This window comes from Lycorma delicatula, chromosome 1 (assembly GCF_047948215.1).
Source record: "Lycorma delicatula isolate Av1 chromosome 1, ASM4794821v1, whole genome shotgun sequence".
Classification (NCBI taxonomy): Eukaryota; Metazoa; Arthropoda; class Insecta; order Hemiptera; family Fulgoridae; genus Lycorma; species Lycorma delicatula.
This window is the reverse complement of record NC_134455.1, coordinates 70,720,627-70,742,732: the sequence shown is the minus strand read 5'-3', so window position 1 is coordinate 70,742,732 and position 22,106 is coordinate 70,720,627. Positions and strand designations below refer to the sequence as shown.

At 28.5% G+C, this 22,106-nt stretch overlaps 1 protein-coding gene across 10 annotated transcripts in view; it reads left to right on the top strand.

The window, feature by feature from the left end:
- hlk (hulk) overlaps window positions 1–22,106 on the top strand; it is a 309,501-nt gene that overhangs the window by 83,215 nt on the left and 204,180 nt on the right. For 7 of the 10 annotated variants that reach the window (XM_075356311.1, XM_075356386.1, XM_075356357.1 and 4 more), the window contains exons 2-4: window positions 5,227–5,409; window positions 9,639–9,779; window positions 20,577–20,612. In XM_075356311.1, coding sequence (XP_075212426.1) covers window positions 5,227–5,409; window positions 9,639–9,779; window positions 20,577–20,612 — 360 coding nt within the window. The remainder of the gene's footprint in view (window positions 1–5,226; window positions 5,410–9,638; window positions 9,780–20,576; window positions 20,613–22,106) is intronic. The other 3 variants (XM_075356337.1, XM_075356327.1, XM_075356393.1) reach the window with 1 other exon arrangement.

Genomic DNA, 22,106 nt, shown 5'->3' with positions numbered 1-22,106 from the left:
AGTAAGTTAGTTTTGGCAAGTGTCATAAAATTTGCAAGAATGCATTAATGGCTGGTATAGGGAGTTGCATACCCTATTTTTTCTACGGCTGAGAAAATATTGGGATTATTGATCTAAATCAATGATACAATACATTGTTTTCGGAATATTCTATTTAAATTTTTCAAGAAGTACTTTAAACATTACATTTCTGTGATAATAGGATATTAGTCATAAGTTCTGCCTTTTATTTAATAACGATCGATGTTAAAATCGATCATCTTCTTCTTAAGAAGATGTTTCTTCTTAAGAATCCAACATAATTAACAAAAAGAAAAACAGTTTAATATAGAAACATACCAATAAAGTAAACCTATTGGTGTACTTTGAAATTAATCTCTGCTTGCTAAATACTAAAGCGGATTAAAATCAATGTAAATAAACAACTGATTGGTCAGTGGTTGAAAAGAGTAGGCTTTTGATTGGTTGAACACCTATATCATATTGAAAATCTTTTTCATAATGACCCTCTTTATATTCTATGTTCCAGCCGTGAAATTCAAACGTTAAAATACAGCGGTACAAAATAATTTTTAATTTTATTTTTGAAGTATATAAAATTAACGGTTAATAATCGTTTAATGCGACGACCTTGTACATGACAGAAGTTTGGCAAAAATAGTTGTGAATAAGCAGGCTTTGTTAATCTCATTTGGTCGTTGCTACACAATCTTTCTCGCGTGTCAAACAGGCGAGGAAAATTTAAGACGATTTATTCAATTGGATCTATTTTGTGAATATAAGTTAATAATAAATTATATAACTGTTTTAAACTTCATTACAATTAACGAGTAAATAAAATTAATATTGCCGATCTCCGTGGCGTAGTGGTAACGTCTCGTTCTTTCATCCGGAGGTCCTGGTTCAAATTCCAGTTTGACATGGCATTTTTCAGACGCTACAAAATTCCACCTTTCCATATCCCACGCACAAGTTTCAAGCTTATGTAGCGATATCATCAAGCAAAAAAAAAAAAATATATAGCGCAAATAATTTTATTATCAAGTTGAAATTTCTTTACTTTATAAATGTTGGCAGAATAAATAATTTTGCAATCATTTTGATTTTCACTTTGTAAATCGTATTTAATTGATAATTATTTTATTTATTTTCCAGTCAGTTTGAAGCTTTAATAACTTGCTTCATGTTTCCATAAACAAAATTGAGGTGATTTTATTTTATTCCCTAATTACTATTTTGATAACTGTATATTCCATTTCATCAGTGAAATTTTTCTTGATAAAAAGATTATGAAAGCTACGTTTTTAACAATGTTTAACCTACCTCGACTTTATGCCCTTGAGAAATACTTATAAAATCTAAAAATATGTTATAGTAATTTGGGTACAATAATATGCCAGTTACAGATAATTTCTTCAAATAATAACTAGTTCAATCAAGAATAATTATTTTTAAGTATTTCTTAATGTTCTATTTGATAAGCTTAATAATAAAATTCAGTTAAGAATCACTACTCTGAGAGTAATGTGACGCACCTTCATCCTGAACCTGGCATGTTAATCTGCAATAGTACTTTTGAGACATTGAAAATTACAGCAGGGAACCGGTCTACATCAACCCTTATCTTTCTAAGTAAGCTTAACTCAAGAGATTGGTAATCTTTAAGAATCTCTATTCTTTTTATGAGAGTAACTTGAAAATTAATTCCGGTTGCCTGCATTACTTAAAAACAGCAAGTTTTATTTGCAGCCTTCACTATAAATTTCTTCGTTAAATTTTTCTACCAGAATTCCCTTCAATACAAATTATTATTATTTATTATTTTGTTGATTAGTATAACCTAACAAGCCAGAAGACAACCCCTTTTTTATCTAGGTTTCTTTCATTATGTTTACACCATGTATAAAAGGAATGAGAAAATTTTTTTTGGAATATCCCTGTTTAATCCTAAATAATGACTCAAATTCCCTTAATTTTTAATTATCGATTAAAAAATAATAATTTAATCAACAAATAAAAATTATGTATTCTAACTCACTAAAATTTGCAGATTTTACAGAATTAAATTTGGTATGTTTTTTCACAATTACAGAAATTTAAATTCTTCTACTTGGTTTCTTAAAAAAGCAATGGGATTAGAATTATGATTATTTTTATTAATTATTCCTTTTTAATTATTTACTTGATATATTTATTTTAACTAATAAAATTGTCTGTATTTAGAAATTTGGGAAAAAAATTGTAATATGTTCTTAAGCAGAATTTATTTTGAGTTATAGAGCTGCAGTATTAAAAAGTTAATATTACTGCATGTTTAGATACTGTATTACTCTTAAGATGAAAGGGAAAAGTTAAGAAATTGCAATAGATTCAGGGCTTTTCTGTAAGTTTAAAATGAAAATATTTTACTGATTTTTCTGAAATCAGATATTAAGCTTTAGTATATTTCAACTCCTATTACAGGAAAATCAGCGTATCGTTTAGCATGTGTACTTTTTACGGCAGTAAATAAAAATAATTAACGTAGCTTATAGCCTCCGCACAAATATCTATTAAAAAAAAAATCATTAAAAATATTTCTTATAATGAAAAGAATTATTTTATTGAAGAGAGAGAGGATAAGAATACGGCAAATTAAAGAACAGTGTTGCAACGGCGCCTGGCCCAGGGCCATTTTTGGCTCGACCGTGGTGACGGCCGTGCTATTGGCCGAGCTGAAAACGTCCTCCGCGTCACAGTTACATCATAAAACAAACACCCATTGTAAAAACACCAATCATCTGGCAACTGGTCTGCAAAGATGTTCCTTGAACTCGCATGATTTTGCCTAAAAATGTTATTTAAAAGGTTGTAATCTGATTTGTTTTTTTTTTTTTTTTATGTGTTGAATAATCGTGTTCAGATATAACTTTTATATTCATTACATCTTGTTTGTATAAAAAACAACTTAGAATGGAATTAAAAGTAATATCCGACCCATAAAATTAAAGAAGTACATAAATTTAAAAAATGCAAGACTATTAAATTTAAATAAAAGAAGCATGCAAAAGAATTTTCTTTTTGTAAATTTAAATTAAAGGTCTACAGTAATAAATCAAACTTTTTCATGTATGAATACAAAAAAAAATCATAAATACATAATCTGCATGAAAAAAATAGTTATTTAGTTTCGGAAAAAATCCTTTTAAAATGTTTATCGACAACAGTTGTTAATTACTACTCGAAAATAAAACTTACAGAAAAAGAATTTTCTATTATTTAAAATTTGCTACCATTCTCTTTACGTCTGTAATTTATTTATAAAACATTTCATTTTCACTTAAATGTAATTTAGCGTTTGATTGCATTAAGAGGCTTTTACTAATAACCATCATCTCCAGTTCGTGAAAGGATTTTTATTTTAATGGGTAAGTTAGCAAAACTCAAATATTTTAACTCAAGGTTGCCATTTACAAGTAATAATTGTTTAGGAATTTAAACTGATTTATCATTAAAGAAATACCTAATCTTTGGTCATCAGTTTGTAATATCATAATTAAATATGACATAAAAATGTATTATTTAAAAACTGACAGCTAAGGGCACTGATGGATGAAGGTCTAGGTCATGGGTCAATTACCCCCAGACTACCACTGTAGATTATGCTGACGGTTAGGAATTGATTGCCAGGAAAGAAGTAGCCAGTCAAATTCATTCCTTGAAATATATAATTCAGAATGATATATATCATATATGACAAGTGTAGAAGCAGGTTGCAATGTACGCATTCAGCTGAACCATATTAGTTACAATTGAATCTTTGCATTCCATTCCCTTATATATTTAGTATTAAATACATTACAAAATTAAATATAAAGAGCTTGATAAAAAATGTTTATAATGCTTTACTTAGGAAAAAACTTAGAAATACTTTGCTTAAAAACTTGCTTAAAAATACTTAGATTGCAGAAAGAAACTGAATTATAGTAATGTTTTGTTGCTAAAGATTATACATGTATTGTACATGTTACTAACTTATACATTTGTTTTAAAAATACAATTTATTTTCAGCGGTCAAGGTATCATCAAACTTCATTAACTTAGCTTGTACACTGACGAAGCTAACCTAAATTAAATTATAGAAATCTGTTTTATTAGTGGTGCACACATAGTAATCCTAACTGCTTTGTTGCAATCACTATACAACAGATAAAGGAAATTTAATATCTACATCAGAAGAAGATGTAATTTCTTTTTGCAGCAAGTTCTGTTTTTGACTTTGCAGTCACACTTCAGTTTTAACTTAAATGTTATATAAATAGATTCCTTGAATTTCCTTTTTTTGTTTTAAAGCCTACCTACAATTTTTTTAATGACTGTTCATTTTTCTGTCTTAAATTTTCCATTTTTTTCATAATTTTTAAGAATGAAAAAATGAATGAATGAAAGAAAATTTTTTTCTGATATGCTGAACTGATTGTACTTGCTTTTTATGGCTTCTGATATATTAACGTGGAACATTTAATTTATCTCAAGTTATTTATTAATAGTTTATGTACTTGTATCTATTTTGGAATAGTTTATGGAATCAATATGCTTGTACCACTACAAATTACATGTTTTACAGTATCTTAAAAAAAGATTATTACTATGAAATAATTTTCTATACCCTATATGAAGTTTGGTTTTATTATAAATTTTCTCCAGTTTAATATTGAAACTATTCCAATAGATGAAGAAGCATTTCAAAGGCTCTCATAAACTACAGCCCAATGAATCCAAATGTTCACTTCTATGAATTGTTTCATGTTAGATGTGATAAATTTGTCAGTACCTAATTAACTCTTGTAAAATTTAAAATAATATTTTTTTTGTTATACCATAACATTAATTGTGTAAAATTTAGTTATTATTATGTTCCTTCACTCAGAATCAAACTTTCTGCTGCACATCTTTCTTACCAACAAATTTCATTTAAAAGTTTCCCAACAGCTGCATTTTGAAGATCAGGAACCCAGAGTGATTTTCAGTTACACCTAACTTGTAGACTATTACACGTAACTTCTCATAAAAAATTTGAATATCATGAACTGTTAAAATTTTGTATTTACACTTTTATTTTTTTCAAAAATATAGCTGAGTAGTCAATTATAGATTAAACGTTTTATTGTTTACTACCACTGCATACCTATATTTCATTTAAAGTAATAATAAATGCATTAAAAATAGTTGATTATTTTTTCACAGATGCTAGAAGCTGTATAACGTGCGACAAAGTTTTAGAGGAACTGGAAAAAATCGATGACGACACAGATTCTTTTGGTGTGGATTTTGTCAAGATCAACGACAAACGATTGGCAAAACATTATGGAATCAAGAATTTCCCTGCGCTCACATACTTTAGAGAGAAGGAGCCCATCATCTACGAAGGTACTGTACTTATCTAATATTCTTAGCTATAGATGGTTTATTTTTAATGTTCAGTTTCTTTTATGTTGTTTATCAATGAAATCCATTCAACTTTACAATAAAATTAATTTCATTTAATTTTTAAATTGTACTTGATTTTCATTAACAGCATAATAATTACAAGAATTACTCTACTGATCCAGGACATCAGTGCAGGCATTTCAGAATAAAAAATTTGTATAAACATAACTCTATTTTACATTCATAGCTATATCTCTGATATTATTATTTATAAAATAACAATCGGTGATACTTATTTGCTCCAGTAAATGAATGGTCAAAGTCATGAAGATTGTTAACTTCAAGTTACTATATTGAAAATCTATATTGAAAGACTCCACTTGTTTTATAATATAACTAAGAATGGAAGAAAGAATTGTATTTAATGCTAGACAATATTTTAGTTCTAAAAAGTATAAGGGGTTAAGGAAACATCAGTATTTTTGTATAGTGTTTGTCAAAGCAAAATTTACCCAAAATCTATAAAATCAATTAGTATAAAATGAACAGGGATGTAATTAACAGTAATAGTAATCCTAGATGAGATTATCACAAAAAAAATCAAGCCCTCATGACATCAAAACTTCACTGAATCACAAAATGAAACTTATATTTTTAGAAGTTTCCAAAAGAGTAAATAAAAAAGCAATGTATATTGTTCAATAACTTCAAATATGTTCTCCAAAAAACTAATATATCTACTTTTAGCAGAAAGATTAAACTTAAATATCTTTAAAGTTTATTAGCTAGATCAGTTATCAAGAACTCTTGTAAATGCTAATTTTCATTCATATAATTTAATATAAGCCTTGCTTCAACAATGTAGATAAAATATTTCTTTATGGTTTCAGTTTTCTGAAGGGTGCTAGAAACTATGATAAAATTATTCAAAAATGATCAACCACATTTTACTTTAAAATTAGATAATTTCACAGAATGATCCACACATTACTTGAATTTTTTTTTAGTATTAGACTGAAGGTAATATAAACTGAATGTCAGCTTTATGATACTGGTTTGTTCAATTCAGTCTGTTTGATTTTTTTATTATTAATAAAATAGGCATTCAGTTTTTGTGATAATGACCTGTAAAACAAAAAAAAAACTTTCTTTTTCCTTGGATTTTTTTTTTTTTTTTTTTTTTGACTCTCCTTCCCTGGGCCGGTCCGACTGGTTGGTATTGCGCCACCCAGGGGAGTGCCTGTTGTACTTAAATGGGCCTTCCCACCTACCGGCTGTATGTCCGGCATGGCAGGTCGGCCCACTGGTCAGTTCTTTTGAGTCTATTGATATGCCCATCTATATATATATATATCGCCACGCCATACCATGATTGTCTTGACGTGACGATTGGGTCTTTTCTTTGATCTTTCCTATCCAGAAAACCCTTGGAGTCCCCAGTGGCTCATCGAAACTGGCACACCTCAGCATGCCAGTCCTCACCACTGGGGCTGTCCGCCCTTCCCTATACTAAGATCAGAACCCTAATCTCCTCTCGTCCTCATTTTTCTGCGTTAATATTTTCTTAATAGCTGAATCAACCCTCTTCTAGGCATCTTCACTCTGCAACATGTGATTAATTAATTTGCCGTTACCATCAGATGATAGATCGATGTCTACTAATTCTTCTCTCCATTTATGGCAGTCAGTAAATGAGTGCTCAACATCATCTTCGCGATCGCAATACATACATTCCGTCGATGCTCTTCTACCGATTCTGTGCAAGTAAAAATTAAAGTTGCCATGCCCTGTAAAGTATTGTGACAGGTGAAATTTCACTTCCCTATGCTTCCTATATATCCAGCTTTTAATATCGGGGATGAGTCTCTTTGTTCTACCTCCAGGGCCATTCTCATTCCACCTGTCCTGCCACCTTGCCATTAGCCGCTGCCTTCATTCGTGAATTCCAACTCCCTGGTCTCTTTCAACTCTTAAAAGTGCCAATAAATCAATCGGTGGATCCTGATATCCAGCTGATCAATGATCCTTCTTCCAGTCAAAGTGATAAATTTGCATTTATCAATGTTCAGCACTAAATTTTTATTACATAGCCAGTTTTCTATCATCTGTAATGCCAAATTGGCCTTATTTTGTACTTCCAGTGCATGTCTATCACTCGCAAGGATCACTAGGTCATCTGCATAGGCAATGACCTCGACTCCTGCAGGATAATCGAAATTCAGGATTCTGTCAAAAGTTAAAACCCATAATAACGGGCCCAAAACGGAGCCCTGGGGAACCCCACCGTGTATGTTGACTTCCAAATCTCTACTTTGCATTGCAATTCTGCACGATCTGTCAGAGAGGTGTCTCCTCACCTGTCTCCTAAGATATGGGCTTACGTTCTTAGCCAATAATGGACTGTGAATATGGCTCCATTTGATGGAGCCAAAAGCATTCTTAATGTCTAGGGAGACAAGTAACGGAATCCCTCTTGCTCTCCAAGTACCTCTTCTGACATCTGCTATCCAAGTAGTTACTTTCTTTGCTGCCAACACGTTGGAGCGTCCCTTCCAGAACCCGAATTGATTGACGGTTATACCCACGCCTTCTTCAATTTCGCATACAATTCTGTTGGCGAGCATCTTCTCTACCGCTTTGCCCAAGTTATTTAAGAGACTCAGCGGTCTAAATCGAGACAGACCTTGATCATCACCGCCTTTAGGGAGGAAGACCACCCTGGCCTCCCTCCAACATCGCGGGAATGAATCATTCTCCAAGCCATAATTAGCTATATCAGTCATCTCCCAGGGAAGCTGTTTTACAAGGCCTTTGAGTATTGTAGCAGGGATTCTATCAGTGCCGGGGCTCTTTTTATTACCGAGTTGTCCGATAGCGTTACTTAGCTCAGCAGGGGTAAACCTCCTCAGCTCATATTCAGGCAAAATGTCAGTTGCCTCTGCTGGACATGGAAATAATTCGTCAAACTGTGCCATAGCCTGCCGTTCACTCAACACAGGCAGACGCCTGCCAAACCTCTTAGTAACTATCTTGTAGGCTTGGCCCCAGGGATCATTGTCCAATTCCTCACAGAGTTTGAACCAATGATCCCTTTTTGATCTCTTAACGGCCCTGTTCAAGTGGCGTCTAGCCTCTATATATAGTTTGGTTGCAGTATCAAACTCAGCACCACCTCTGATCCTCAGTCTTTGTTTCCTTCTCCTAGCCTGCTGTAAATTATCGCGTAAGCGTGCTATCTCATTTGACCACCAGTAGACTTGTCGTCTGCCCTCAGTGGCCCTTTTTTTTCCTTGGATTGTTTTGTTTAAAGTTACTTCTTTTTTTTCAGAGATATTATTCTTTATTGTTAATTTTACCATATATAATTACTGTTTTGGATATGAATATAATAAACTAATTTTTTGATCTTAATATCACAAAAACAACCAACAAAAACACATTATTGAAAAATACACAAAGTTAACAATGATGGACACTTTCTATTGAAACACATCAAAACCCCCAGTCTCACATTGTGTGCTTATAAAAGTGGTCTACAGACCATAATTTAAGTAAATTATTTAGCAGTGTTAATATGATCATATAGAAGAACTCAACATCATAAAATACCAAAGTCACAAAAATCGATACAATAATAGTCTCATTGACTCACTATGACTCACTTATATAAAATAAATAAAAATAAAAAAGGATTGTAACTACATAAACAATTCTCAAAGAAAATAACTTAATTTTTTTTTAATCTGGATGTAATATTGTTTTCATAATAATAAACCAAAAAAGCATTACCCAAAGAATGCCATTAATCACCAATCACCAAACAAAATGTCCCTGAAAAAATAACTACTACTATTTAACAATGTCTACCCTTGAAAAATTGAACATAGTTTCATACAAAGATACAGTGAACACTTAATAGAACTCCAAAAATCAATATCTGTGCTACCCACTTCATAGATGCAAATAAGAAATCCATATTTTAAGTTATGGATCCCTAAAAAATCAAATGTATCATGTTAACTGTAATATACATTTGTCTGCCTGAACTTTATGGGATTGTTGGTACAGTAGAATTCTGTTGTATTTGTAAAATTATATAATAAATTATTGCCGTGTATTATTCAATTATAGTATTTTATTAATTTTTTATAATTTATATATATATATATATATGTATATAAAAGATATTGTGTATGTAATATTAAACACTACAATTACTGTATTTATAGGGGACTTGATGGATGAAGAAAATGTGTTAGATTTCTTGACAAGTTTGGAAGCTATGGACCTGCCAGATAGGATAGAAGAAGTGAATGCAAAAATCTTGGAGAAGATTATTGAAGACACAGAGTTTGTTGCTGTTTTATTCTGTAAGTATAATTTTCTGTTACATTTTATTATATTATTATGTATTAATGCTTCAATAGTTTTAAATACCAGCAGTCGCACCAGACTAGAGTATCGTAAATACAATATGATACATATATCAGTTTTTTATTAGAAATTCATTTTTTATATATTTTAATGTTATTTTCTATATAATTTTATTTATACAGTATGATTATTGTTAATGGCTGGCTTATAACTTAAAAAATACCTACAATAAACTCAGTGTATGTATTTAAATTTAAAGTTTAAATCTTTAATCTACCAACAACAAAAAACATTCATGTACTATGGTAAAAGGTAATATATACAAGTACAAAAGAGAATAACATTAAAAAAATGTTTAATGGTAAAATTTTAATTATTTTAAAGTAAAAATTTTTAATAACTTAAGTACATAATAAACAGCTGCATTCTATTCATTCAAAACAATCACTAAAAATATAATCAAATGACATGTAGATTTAACTGGTGTTTTTAAATCCTACAGCCAGCTGCATCATTCCAGGTAAAACAATCTCATATTTTTCTTACCAATTATGATTTTTTTTTAGGTAAGCAATGTTTGTACTACTCTATTGCTTCATCTTTATTGACAAAAATGGTCATTACTAGTTAATTTTTGCCATTGAATGATGTCACTTAATTGGTCATGCTAAACTACAAGTTTACAAATAAGAACTTTAATGAAATGACCATGTATAGTGACACAGTACCTATTACTTAAGTATATATTTCTATTACAGACAGTAACTGAATCCTTCAGTAACAGTATTGGCAATAAAATAAGTAGTCACCCACTTACTTATCACCTGGAATGATATAGCCCATGTGCGACTACTGGAGAATAAAAAACAAAATTAATATATACATATTTTTTTTAATTAAAAAGCTAGCAGCAATGATAATAATAATTTCACTTAAAAATGTTTTGGAAAATAATTAATTTTTTAACTTTTTAAAAGTAATAATTGTTTATTTAATAAAATAATACCATGATCTGTATATAACATAACCATATAACTGGTTTCTTTTTCATTATTTAAAATTGTTATTATAAAAAATGCATATCGCATATATATATATTCATTTTTAACTACTTACTATTTTTAAACACTAAAATTGGCTTGGAACCAGCACTGTTGATATTAAAAGTAATAAGCACTTGACTTACACATCAGTTTCTTATGATACTTTTAAATTAGACTTATTTTTATCTGTTATCCTCAATAAAAATTTTATTAAAAATTATGATGGACAAAAAAAAATTTTTTTAATGTTTCTCTAAGTGTAATACCATTTTTTGAATTGCTTTTTTGCGTACATTACAGATCTCTAAATACAATTTTTCTATTACCCTTAGTTTTAAATAAATTACACTTCAAAAAAATTAAGGGAAAATATAGTTAAAATCTGTAAAATTTATAATTTTGCATGGCCATACCTGTGTTACAATGATTTTGCTGGTGCTTTTCTTTCATAAGTAGCCTCAGGCACATCCCAAATTAATATCCAACAGTAACCGGCTAGCGTGATAGAAAGATTCTGTGTTCATATTTGCTTTCACTATCAAAAAACGGATTAAAATCAAGTATTTCATGAAGGAAACAAAAACTATATCAGTGTTATTGTATGTGTTTTATATATCTTTCTAATCATTTTTAATTTAGTAATACATCCACTTCCTCTTTAATGGTTATTTTTAAATTTTTTTAACAATATTATCAAAATAATAGCAATCGTCTTTCCAGAAGATCTTTTCAAAATTAATTATGCTTCCTCAGATATGGAGATACCAGCAGCACAGTTCTTAATAACTGATAAATATATGGCAACGGTAATAGTGGCCATTAACAACCATATCACAAAAGTTGACAAAGGAATTGCATAATTAATTCTGAAAACATATTTTGGGTGCATTTATCAGTACAGTTTTAAAGCAAAACATTGAAATTTGAAATTTTCATAATTTAGAAAATTACCAATTTTTGTCAGTTGTTCAATGAAAATAACTTGATAATAAAATTCCAATTCCTTAATAATCTTTTATATTTTTAAACCTATATTAGTAATTAAATTGCTGTTGCCATGATGACAGAAATGTAATAATTTAGTAGAAGGATCAATATTTTTTTCTTTGATGATTGTCTTTAATATAACCCAACCTTAGTCAGTGTGAGTTATCATAAAATTTTCCTAAACATCATTACTGTTCAGTTTTTACAAATCAATAGTGTTTGCTTAATTGTTGCAAAAAAATTATATGCAGAATCTTTCTTCCAGTATAAAAAAGGTATAATCTGCAGTACTGTATATTCATGTACTGTTCTGTATATTTTACATAAAGTCAGAGGAGAGGTTATCACTCCAACAGTCTACACGGTGGAATGATAGCACTTCTCTCTTTTATTTGGAAGGTTCTGAGTTTGAATCCTGTTCAGGTTTGGCATTTTTCGGTGCTGTAAAATATATCTGGCAGTAACAAACAATACAAATTCTAAAACACACTTAGTGGTAGAAACAATATTTATCAGCTAGCAATCATATATAATTACCAACATTTTCAGAAAAAAAGGTTATTGTCAAAGCCACAAACAAAATATACAATCTCAAAGTAAATTAACAAAACAGAACCACACATTTATGCAGACACACAACTCAAAGCTACCCAATAGCAGACAAATTTACTGCAATACAGCGGTCAATACTGAAAATGTTAGTTTCCAAAGTGTCAGTTTTTACAAACAGTGCTTAAAATCTCAAATCCTAACATTCTTCAACAATATAAAATTTCAGATAAGTAAACCTGACAAAAATTACTGTATATATGAACTCACTGTATATTATTGATATATGACCACAACATACTTCTAATATAATATTTTACTATATACAAAAGAGGTGTCTAAATTTTTTTAGAATATGTATCATTAATAACAATGCACCATTACTAACACTAAAGAAGAAATCAGATAATTAACACCAAAAGAGCATTTAGAAGAACAATTTCAACATTAATTGAAAGTAAATCATTTATAATTTTTAATAATTTAAAAATTCTATCTTATTTTATCATGTTATCCAAATTAGTACATTTAAAAAGTCATGTCATCAGTTTTTAAAAGAATTAAGTCAACAGCATTCAATTTCCTAGTTTTTAAAAACTATCCAATTTCCTGTTTTCAAATTAGGCTGGCTTATTTGTAAAACCTTTAACAAACTATGTTGCATATGTTCACTTTCAATCAGTTTTCAGTTTTTTAGTAAACAGCTACTTTTCTTGTCTTTTAACCAAAATAAAATAAGATTCTTAATTCTTAACAGTACTTATTTCATGATTTCAAGCATTAATCTTCACAAGAATGTGGGTTGATAAAAATAATATATTATTGCAGTGTTAAAGATATTAATAAAGTACTAAATTCTTTGATTTATATCAGCTCATAAAATGACAATCAAATATTAATTGAAATTATTTATATAGATTCATATCAATGAAAGAATTGAATTTCATATACACAAATCAGTCTGAAAAAATGATTATTTATGTACAATAATAAATGCTACAATTTAATTTTAGTAATAACATTCATTATCTTAGTGTAATTATCATTGTTTATATTGCATGGGGATGATTATTTTTCCCTATACTTAATGTATTAATTTTACTATTTGGTTTATTGTAAAGTATAATAATGAACAAACAAAAACTTGAGTATATTTTTAATTTCTTGGATTGCTGTTTTTTTGTATTTACTTCTTGCTAATTTTAATTAAAGCTGACTACTATAGTCAACGTATCGTAAACCAGTTCTATTCACATCTTCTGCCCCATTAATATTTCTATTGCCAGTGATGTGCCTATATTCATATGTCTGTATTCACATGTGTCTATATTCACATTCCCAATAATAACATTTCTACTTATTTCATTGCTGGAATCATAAAATATGTAGTATTAAGAATTATGAATCTTAGTTTATTTTGGTTTAAGAAAGAAAAAAGTAGCTGTTTGCAAAAATTGAAGACTGATTGAAAGTGAAATTTATATAACACAGTGTTTTAGAAATTTTTTTAGGTGTATCACTGTTATGTTGATATATTTAATATATGTATGTAACTGCATGAGGTTAAAATAGGCTCAATGCTAAAAAACAAGCTATGTGATTCAGTGGCTAAAATTGAGATAGTATTTCATGACACTCATATTGGTGTAGGTGTTTGCTTTCACAGGGTTGTGGTGGGAGGATTTGAACTGGTTTGTCATATTATCCTTTAATGTTATACGATCTAAGAAATCAGAGATTTATTAAACCACTTCACTTTTATTTTTATAATTTTATAAAATTTTGAATCTAGCATCATATTTAACTTCTTTTTTGTGTGTTTGTGAGAGAGAGATTACATAAATATCAATTTAATAAATTGTTTATGTTAATCAATTATTTTTAACCAATCATTCATTTCCACCATTTTTTCTTTCATAAATTCAATTTTCACTTATAAAATAATTATTGAAATAAATTGGAAACCAAATTATGTTCAAAACATATAAATTATTACTTAAAATTTAAAACTAGATGGTCATTTGATTGTTAAACTATTACCATCACTAAACACTGAGAAAAAATGTGAAAGAAAATAATTACATAAGTTAATGAAAAAAAAAAGAAATAACAGTAACAAATATTAAATAATTAATAAACACACTACTTTTGAAATATTGATAACAGTGTTTCATAAGTTCTGTTTATTTGTCAGTATTTATTATTATTATTATTATTGTTATTACATCATTATTCTCATTTATTTATATAATTTATTTCCTAATACATAATTTTTACTTAGTGTCTACTTAACATCAAAATGTATTCAACAATCAAAATGGTTGTTTATTTTTAGATTTTAAGTAAAATAATATAAAAGTTTATTAAATGTGAAGTTTAAATAAAGTTTAGTAGAGTGTACAGAATGCAAAATTGAATTTAACAAAAATTGTTCAGTTTCATAACAGATAATTTTACTATTATCTGTTACTTCAACTTAGATTTAGGAGATAACTAAATCATATCCTGTGAATTATAGTTGAAATGGGTTAGTAAATGTATGTATAATTTTTTAACACCCATAAAAAATTATATTTTACGTAGAGTAATTTTAATGAATTTTTATTTTATTTTATTTTATGGAGGAAGTTTATATGATGGTGACATTATACGTTTTTCCAAAGGACATAAGTGGAAGTGGTTAATTAAAAAATAATTATCTAGTCTATATAAATTATTTAAGGAAACTTTTCTTTTACTTTTTCTTATCATTTTTACTTAGCAACATAATTAAAAAAATAATCAGAATAACCGTATGAACATTCAGTCAATCTTATAATCAAAGTATTTTTACATGAAAAAGCTAGTGGCCCCTTGCTGCTTCACAGTGTTATTATTACAAAATAATGTTATATATTTAATCAAAATCAGCTAAAATCCTATTCCATTTACTACATGTCTCATCCCAACCCCCTTGTTTTTCTCTTTCCTTTGCTATCAAAGATAAAATGCACACTCAAAACCTATTTCCAGTCCACCCAGATGTTCTACTGGACAGACTGGGCTGATTTTTTTTCATTCTACTTGAAATGGTCTGCACCAAAAAACCTTCAAAGTGATGTTCCTGTGAGTAATAGCCTCAGAAAGTTCCTCAATTAAGGAATAAATTAAATTTTTTTGAGGAGTTTTCAGAGGAGACTCAAGTTTGGATTTCTATGACGCTTGATGGCATACCTGCGGGTCATTTTGAACAGAATAAAAAAAAAAATCAGCCCGATCCCAGTCAAACTGGAAATAGGTTTTCAGCCCAATTTTTTTTTTAATATATAAGATTATTTGGAAACTTAAGGTAAAAAATAGTATATAATCTTCATTTCAGAAAACTCCAGCATATGTTCAGTTGTAGTCAATTAACATAATTTTTCTGCATCCTTTTCTAGTTTTTACCAAAATGCAGGTTTCTCACCTTTTCATTTCATACAAAATACAAATAAAAATGATATAAAAATTATTAAAAAAGTAACATTAAAAAGTAAAAAGAAAAATTGTTTTTTAGTTCTTAAATTTCTATTTTTGAAGTCAGATTCCAGTTTATGGATTGGTAAGTTGGTGGGATTTCTTGTTTAATTTAGCACCAACATTAAAAATTTACAGCTTAAAGAAATTTAATTTAAGGAAATATTATGTTTTAGAGTACTTTTTTAATCTGGTTTTATCTTTTTCTATATGGGAGAGGTTGATAGTTAAAACCTGAAGAAAACATTTAGTTTTAATACTTGCGGCTCCTTGAAACTGTGTCCATGTTAGATTGTTGTACATTCCTCTGAGCTGTCTGTTTATGGATTAAACAAGGTAAAATCAGACTAGTATGCAAACCAAAGATTTAACTATTTTCAGGTCTCAAGCCAAGAGTCACTCTAAGAAATCAGAGACTTTGGGACTATTATACAAATAATTCAGAAATAATTATATTTTTGAAATTACTTAAAAATCTTAACAGTTTACTGAAACATTAAACTTTATTTATTCAGTTGTATTTTTCACTGTCATGACTTTTTTCAGAAATTGTTTTTACTTTAATTGCATCATAAAATGCACAGCAAGAAAGTTCTGAATTAATTTTAACATTTAGCAGATGTTTAACAGTAGATACTGAAATTCTTCTTCTTTCTGCAGACCAAATGTTTCCCATAATTGAGAAAACTCTCGAGCAGATGTCCCAGGCAAAGACATCACAAAATCAACCATTTTAGAAAAATTCCGACATGAAATATCAGTCTTTTGAAACACCTTAAAAATTGGTCTATATAAATCACTTTGAACTTTTCTGAACACTTTTCATTCCCCTTTCTCTTCACACTACCAAAATTACTGATAGTGTTATCAAAGACACTTCATCGAAATTTAAAAGTTTAACTTGAATTTCCTCCTCCAGACGGAGATATCCTACAACAATCAAAGCAAGTTTTACTTCATTTCTGTTTGATCTATCCATGGTTGCTGTTACAAAATTAATGTTTTCCAAAGAATGCAACGCATTATCAAATATAAATGGCAAAATAACATTAACAATAATTGCCTTGATTATGGTTCTAGCAGATGAAAATTTTGGGTCATATAACTTTTTAAGGAGCTTAGACGTGCAGTCTGATGTTTTGAAACCGAGTTCGTATCTAGCAGTGTGGTATGAAAATGTAGATTCTTTAGCAGCACACCCCAGATCACTGCTATTGTTATTTTCATCTTTGGCTTTAAAAAATATCTTATGTTTGCTGAAGCAATAGCATTAATAGCACTTCTATGTTTAGCTGTTTTCACGTGATCTTCAATATCACCCTTTCCTTTATGTGCAACAGAATATTCTCCAGTGCACAGTGTGCAATAAACACGTTCATTGTTACTGTCATTACATAATTTCAAAAATTTGTATTCCTGTTGCTGGTTAACATTAAACACACATTTTCTTTTGCCCATTGCTAAACGATGAGACAAAAAACGAACAGAGGTAAAATGATCAAAAACATGTAGACGAGTTACTTCACACATGAAAACAACTGTTGTGTTGCCAAATGACTAAGTAAAATATTGTATCAAGACTGGTAGCCGCGCCTCCGTCAAAATCAATGTCAGCACTTGCTCCAAGGTTGGCTGAGAGATGCATGGCCGTAAGAGAATGTAAGCGTGATGTCAAACATATAGATCTGAAAAGGTTATCAAAAAATTATGAGAGACAGACACGAAAACAACATACCAAATTCCTTACCAACCATCCAAACCCCACTTTCCCACTGACTGAGTTAGCTCTGAGACGCAATGTCCCAGAACTACCCAACCAAAACACATTTTCTTTAAAATTAAAATTAAAAGATAACAAAGTACAGGCTCCAAAATCGCCTCTGACACCTTTTTCTTACAAGAGGACAACCCCTTAAACAAAGGATCTTAGCCCATGCAGGGCAGAAAGGGAACACATCGCGGAAGATAAGCTCATTATCGCATTGTTCCACTGGGTCCCTACAGTTAAAACCCTCCATTGGATGGGAACGCAATCCATATTTCATAAAATGAATCACCACCAACTTTTATTTATTACCCACCAGTACAGTAGAATCATCCACCAGCAAATGACCCAAGTCCATATACTGCGATAAGTAGGAGTATTGCACCCTCTGACATCCTTACGTTCTGTTCCGTATAGGTCTAAAATTAAAAAAAATCCTCATCAGTCATAAAATTCTCAAACCCTGGAGATTTTTGCAACCCCGGACAGCACTAAAAAACCAGGACTGTCTGGACTAATCCTGGACATATGGTAAGCCTAATTATTCTGCTCCTTTCTTACCCATTTCCTTAGTCTTCTTATTCATTAGTCATTCCATCCAGCAAATCTTTTTCACCCTTCTCCCAATCTAAGAATTTCCTGAAAATTTCACTGTTGTAGATTTATCAAAAAGTTAACATTTGTATGGTGCCTTTTTTAGATTATTAATTATTAAAAATTATATGTTACACAAAAGCAAATTAAAACAAATAATTTTAATATTGTAATTACCTTATATCTGACAAAGATGAATGAAAATGAGAAAGGATAGTCAGTTCCCTTTTGACTGATTCTACTGCAGTTATTTTGCTTAAGAACTGTTTTTGATTTAGTTTTACTTTTACATAAATATATTGCTAGTGAATATTACTATTTATAATTAAAAAAATGTAAGTACCAATCACTGTAAGATGTAAGATTATCATTTGACTATAAATTTGTATACAATAATTAAATTTGTTGATGTAAATGTAAAATTATTAATTTCAAATAATATGACAAACCAAATTTATTTAATATACCTTTTAAAACATGCTTTCGCTTGCTTTTCAACCACTTTCAGTGGTCTCATTCTGTGCAAGTTAATGCTACAATTGGTTAAAATAACCAATAGCACAGTATAGCCAATTATAACCAATAATATAACCAATTGTAAAACAGTATATCATTTAATATGGATAAAATATCAAGGTTATTATTATTACTGTTGATGTATTTGTAAAATGTTTTTATGAAGTGCCGCAAACATGTTCATTATATCTTTGTTTCAAGTTTAAAGCTTTGTTTGTACTTCTTCCATAGATATAAATAAATTTACTAGCAAGTATCTAAAGGATTACCATTACACTAAAGTAAATATCAACTATAAGCTAAATGAATAAATGCAGTTCATATCTAATACTTTTGACCTCATTTTAAACAAGTATCTTGCCAGCAAAAGAAACTGACAACAATAGCATGGCTCCCACCAGAGTGAGAAACATCAACAGCACCAGTCAATGAAGATGGTTGTAAAAGCAACTGAAAACATTTTAATATAAGTTTTTAAAGCCATAATTAACAAATTTAGTTTGTTAAAAAGTAATATGTATTTTTACATGCTATGTTGCGATAAAGAAAAAACATTGTAAATTAAACTGAAATTTAAAGTTAACATTGAAATTAGTTTATGAAACTACTGATTAGAATAAGCACATCTTGTTTTAGATATTTTATGTTGATAAATTCTAAAACTGGCTGTTCTGATATAAAAATGAACTTACTGTCAAATAGAAATAGTTATGACAAACTAAAGTTGTTGGGCAACAAATTTTGATAGCATATATATCTTATATCTGCTTTTACTTTCTCCTTTAACTTCAACTATATCAAAATTTGTTATACAGTTAACATTTTAATAATATTTTATAAATTACCTATCTGTATAAATCTTAAAAGTTTAAATTTTTTTCCTGATTAATACAAGTGAACACATATAGTGTGTTATTTATGTAAAAATGCATCTAATTTACATTTAAATAGATGCATAAATATTGCAGTTAGTGTCATATAAACAACATAAATGTGTTTATTGTTCATTTTTAAATATTTGTTTGAACTATTTTTTGAACATTGTATTTCCATTTCAGATTTTTTTAAATTTTACATGCTAAAATTTGTAATAAAACTCACTGAGACAAGTTATTTGCATTTGTGTTGAAAAATGTATAACAATATGTCTGAAAATATGATAGTTTTTTATATGTGGATATTTATGTCATTTTTTTATTGTTCTCGTCTCATTTAATATATGTAATTGTTTATAACTGTCTCTTGTCTGTTTTTGTGTCACTAAAATAATTTTGTTTCTGTGTTTGTTTTTAAGACTGGTTTTTATGAACTTAACTTATGAAAATTATTTTATTTTCTATTTGTTACAGAGTTTTTTATTTTTTTGTTTTTGTTAATTTTTCTAAAGATGAAAATTATACCGGTTTATGTAGGATTTTGTTTTTTTTTTAAATTTTTTAACAAAATTTAATTAAAAAAAAAAAAATTAATAAAAAAAATGAATGGATTAATGATAATAATTTAAAAACAAAACTAATTAATTTATTGGGAATTTTATTTTTTTCTCATTTTTTCCAGATTTAATTATTTTTTTACAATTTTTTTTTTCCACTTTTAGTAAATTTCATTTATATCTGAATCAAACAGTTTTTTTTTAAATTTAATTTCTATTTTACATTTTTGGAATGTAAAAATTACTTTTTTTTAATATGGATAATTAGTAGTAATTTATATAGTCAAACTTTAATTATCACTCTTGAAAAAATTATTTTTTTGTAAAAAAGTAGATAGCTGATAAATTGTTAATAAAATATTGTTATGTTAATAAATGTATATTGGCTTATAGCAATTAAATATTCACTTAGGTCCTGACCAGGGAACATGCACAGGAGGGAATGCCAGTAAGTAGCACGACACTAAGGTTCCACCTCCTCTATCTCTTAAGTTGTTTTCTTCAAAAATCTGTTACTTATTTAAATTCTTTTCCAGATTTTTTAATTCCATGCTTCCTGAATTAACTGTCGCAAGAATGGCTCTGTACCTATTTACCAATTACCATTAATTTAAGCTTATTTTAATTATTAATTCTATTTAAATTATTCTTAGTACCTTTGACCATTTAGATGATCTTTATGTTTTTTTCTTAGCCCTTGTTTTATTTCATATTGATAATGCAACAATACTGCTTACTATACTTAATTATGCTTTATTTACAATAATCATATATATTCTTTATCATTTTTTTATCAATTCTATTTATCAGCATTTTTACATTTTCCTTTTAATTTTGTTATATTTCCACCATTACACTAACATTTTGTATTAATAAAAACCTAACAAACTGAAGCAATATATATTAAAAAAAAATATATACATATTAAAAAATATATACTAAAAAAGTATGACAAATATATATTGCCACCGTTTATAAATAAATGGTGATAAATCTAGGAGAGCCCACCATTCCCATACTATATTTGAATATCATAAATGGTTAGGTTGACAAAATTAATTACATTATTTAATTAATTCATTATTTATTTAATAAATTTCATTAATTATGTTGACAAAAGGAAGAGTATTCAACCATAAGAATACTGCCAAATCTCTCATAATTAGTAGTTTGTGATCATTACATGTATTTGTATAATTTTTACATGTTACTTTCATAATAATAATTGTTTTCATAACTGTTTTGAATTCACAGCAATAATTAAAGTCTAACAGGATTCTGATGATTTAAAAAAGAAAAAGATGTTTCCTCCTGAAATCAAACTTTTCATCTGGTCCTTTATAGAAACAGAGAATCTATAGTCAGTTTTTTTAAGAGCTGACCAATTAGAGAAATTCTAGGTTTAGATAATTATATAAAATTATTACCAGTACTGAAACAAAACTTAATTATTAAAAGGTTTATTGTAGCATGCATTCTCAATATTTTTTTAACAATTGCATTAATGACAACTTCAATACAGAATTACTTGAACACCAAAACAAACAAAAATTGAAAAGTTTATACATTACTTGAACATCAAAACAAAAAAAATTGAAAAGTTTATACATGTTATGTAGAAGAAATGTATTTCTTATAAACTATACACGTACAGCTTTTTGTTTAATTAAAACATAATATTTCACTATCGATAAGCACCAGCTTTTGTAAGGTTCTGATGAAATCAGTTCTGATTAAATCAGTCTTTCATCAGGAAGATACTAGGTTTCAATCCTACATCCTTTGTAAGTTATTAATTTACATTTCATATTCTCATGCACAAACTAACGTCTTATGATAGATTATTCTTTTCTTCATCTAAGTCATGATTAGTTAGCACCAATAATTACTTATTTCAAAAAAAATAATTATTTATTTAAAGAAAAATTTATTGTACTTTGTT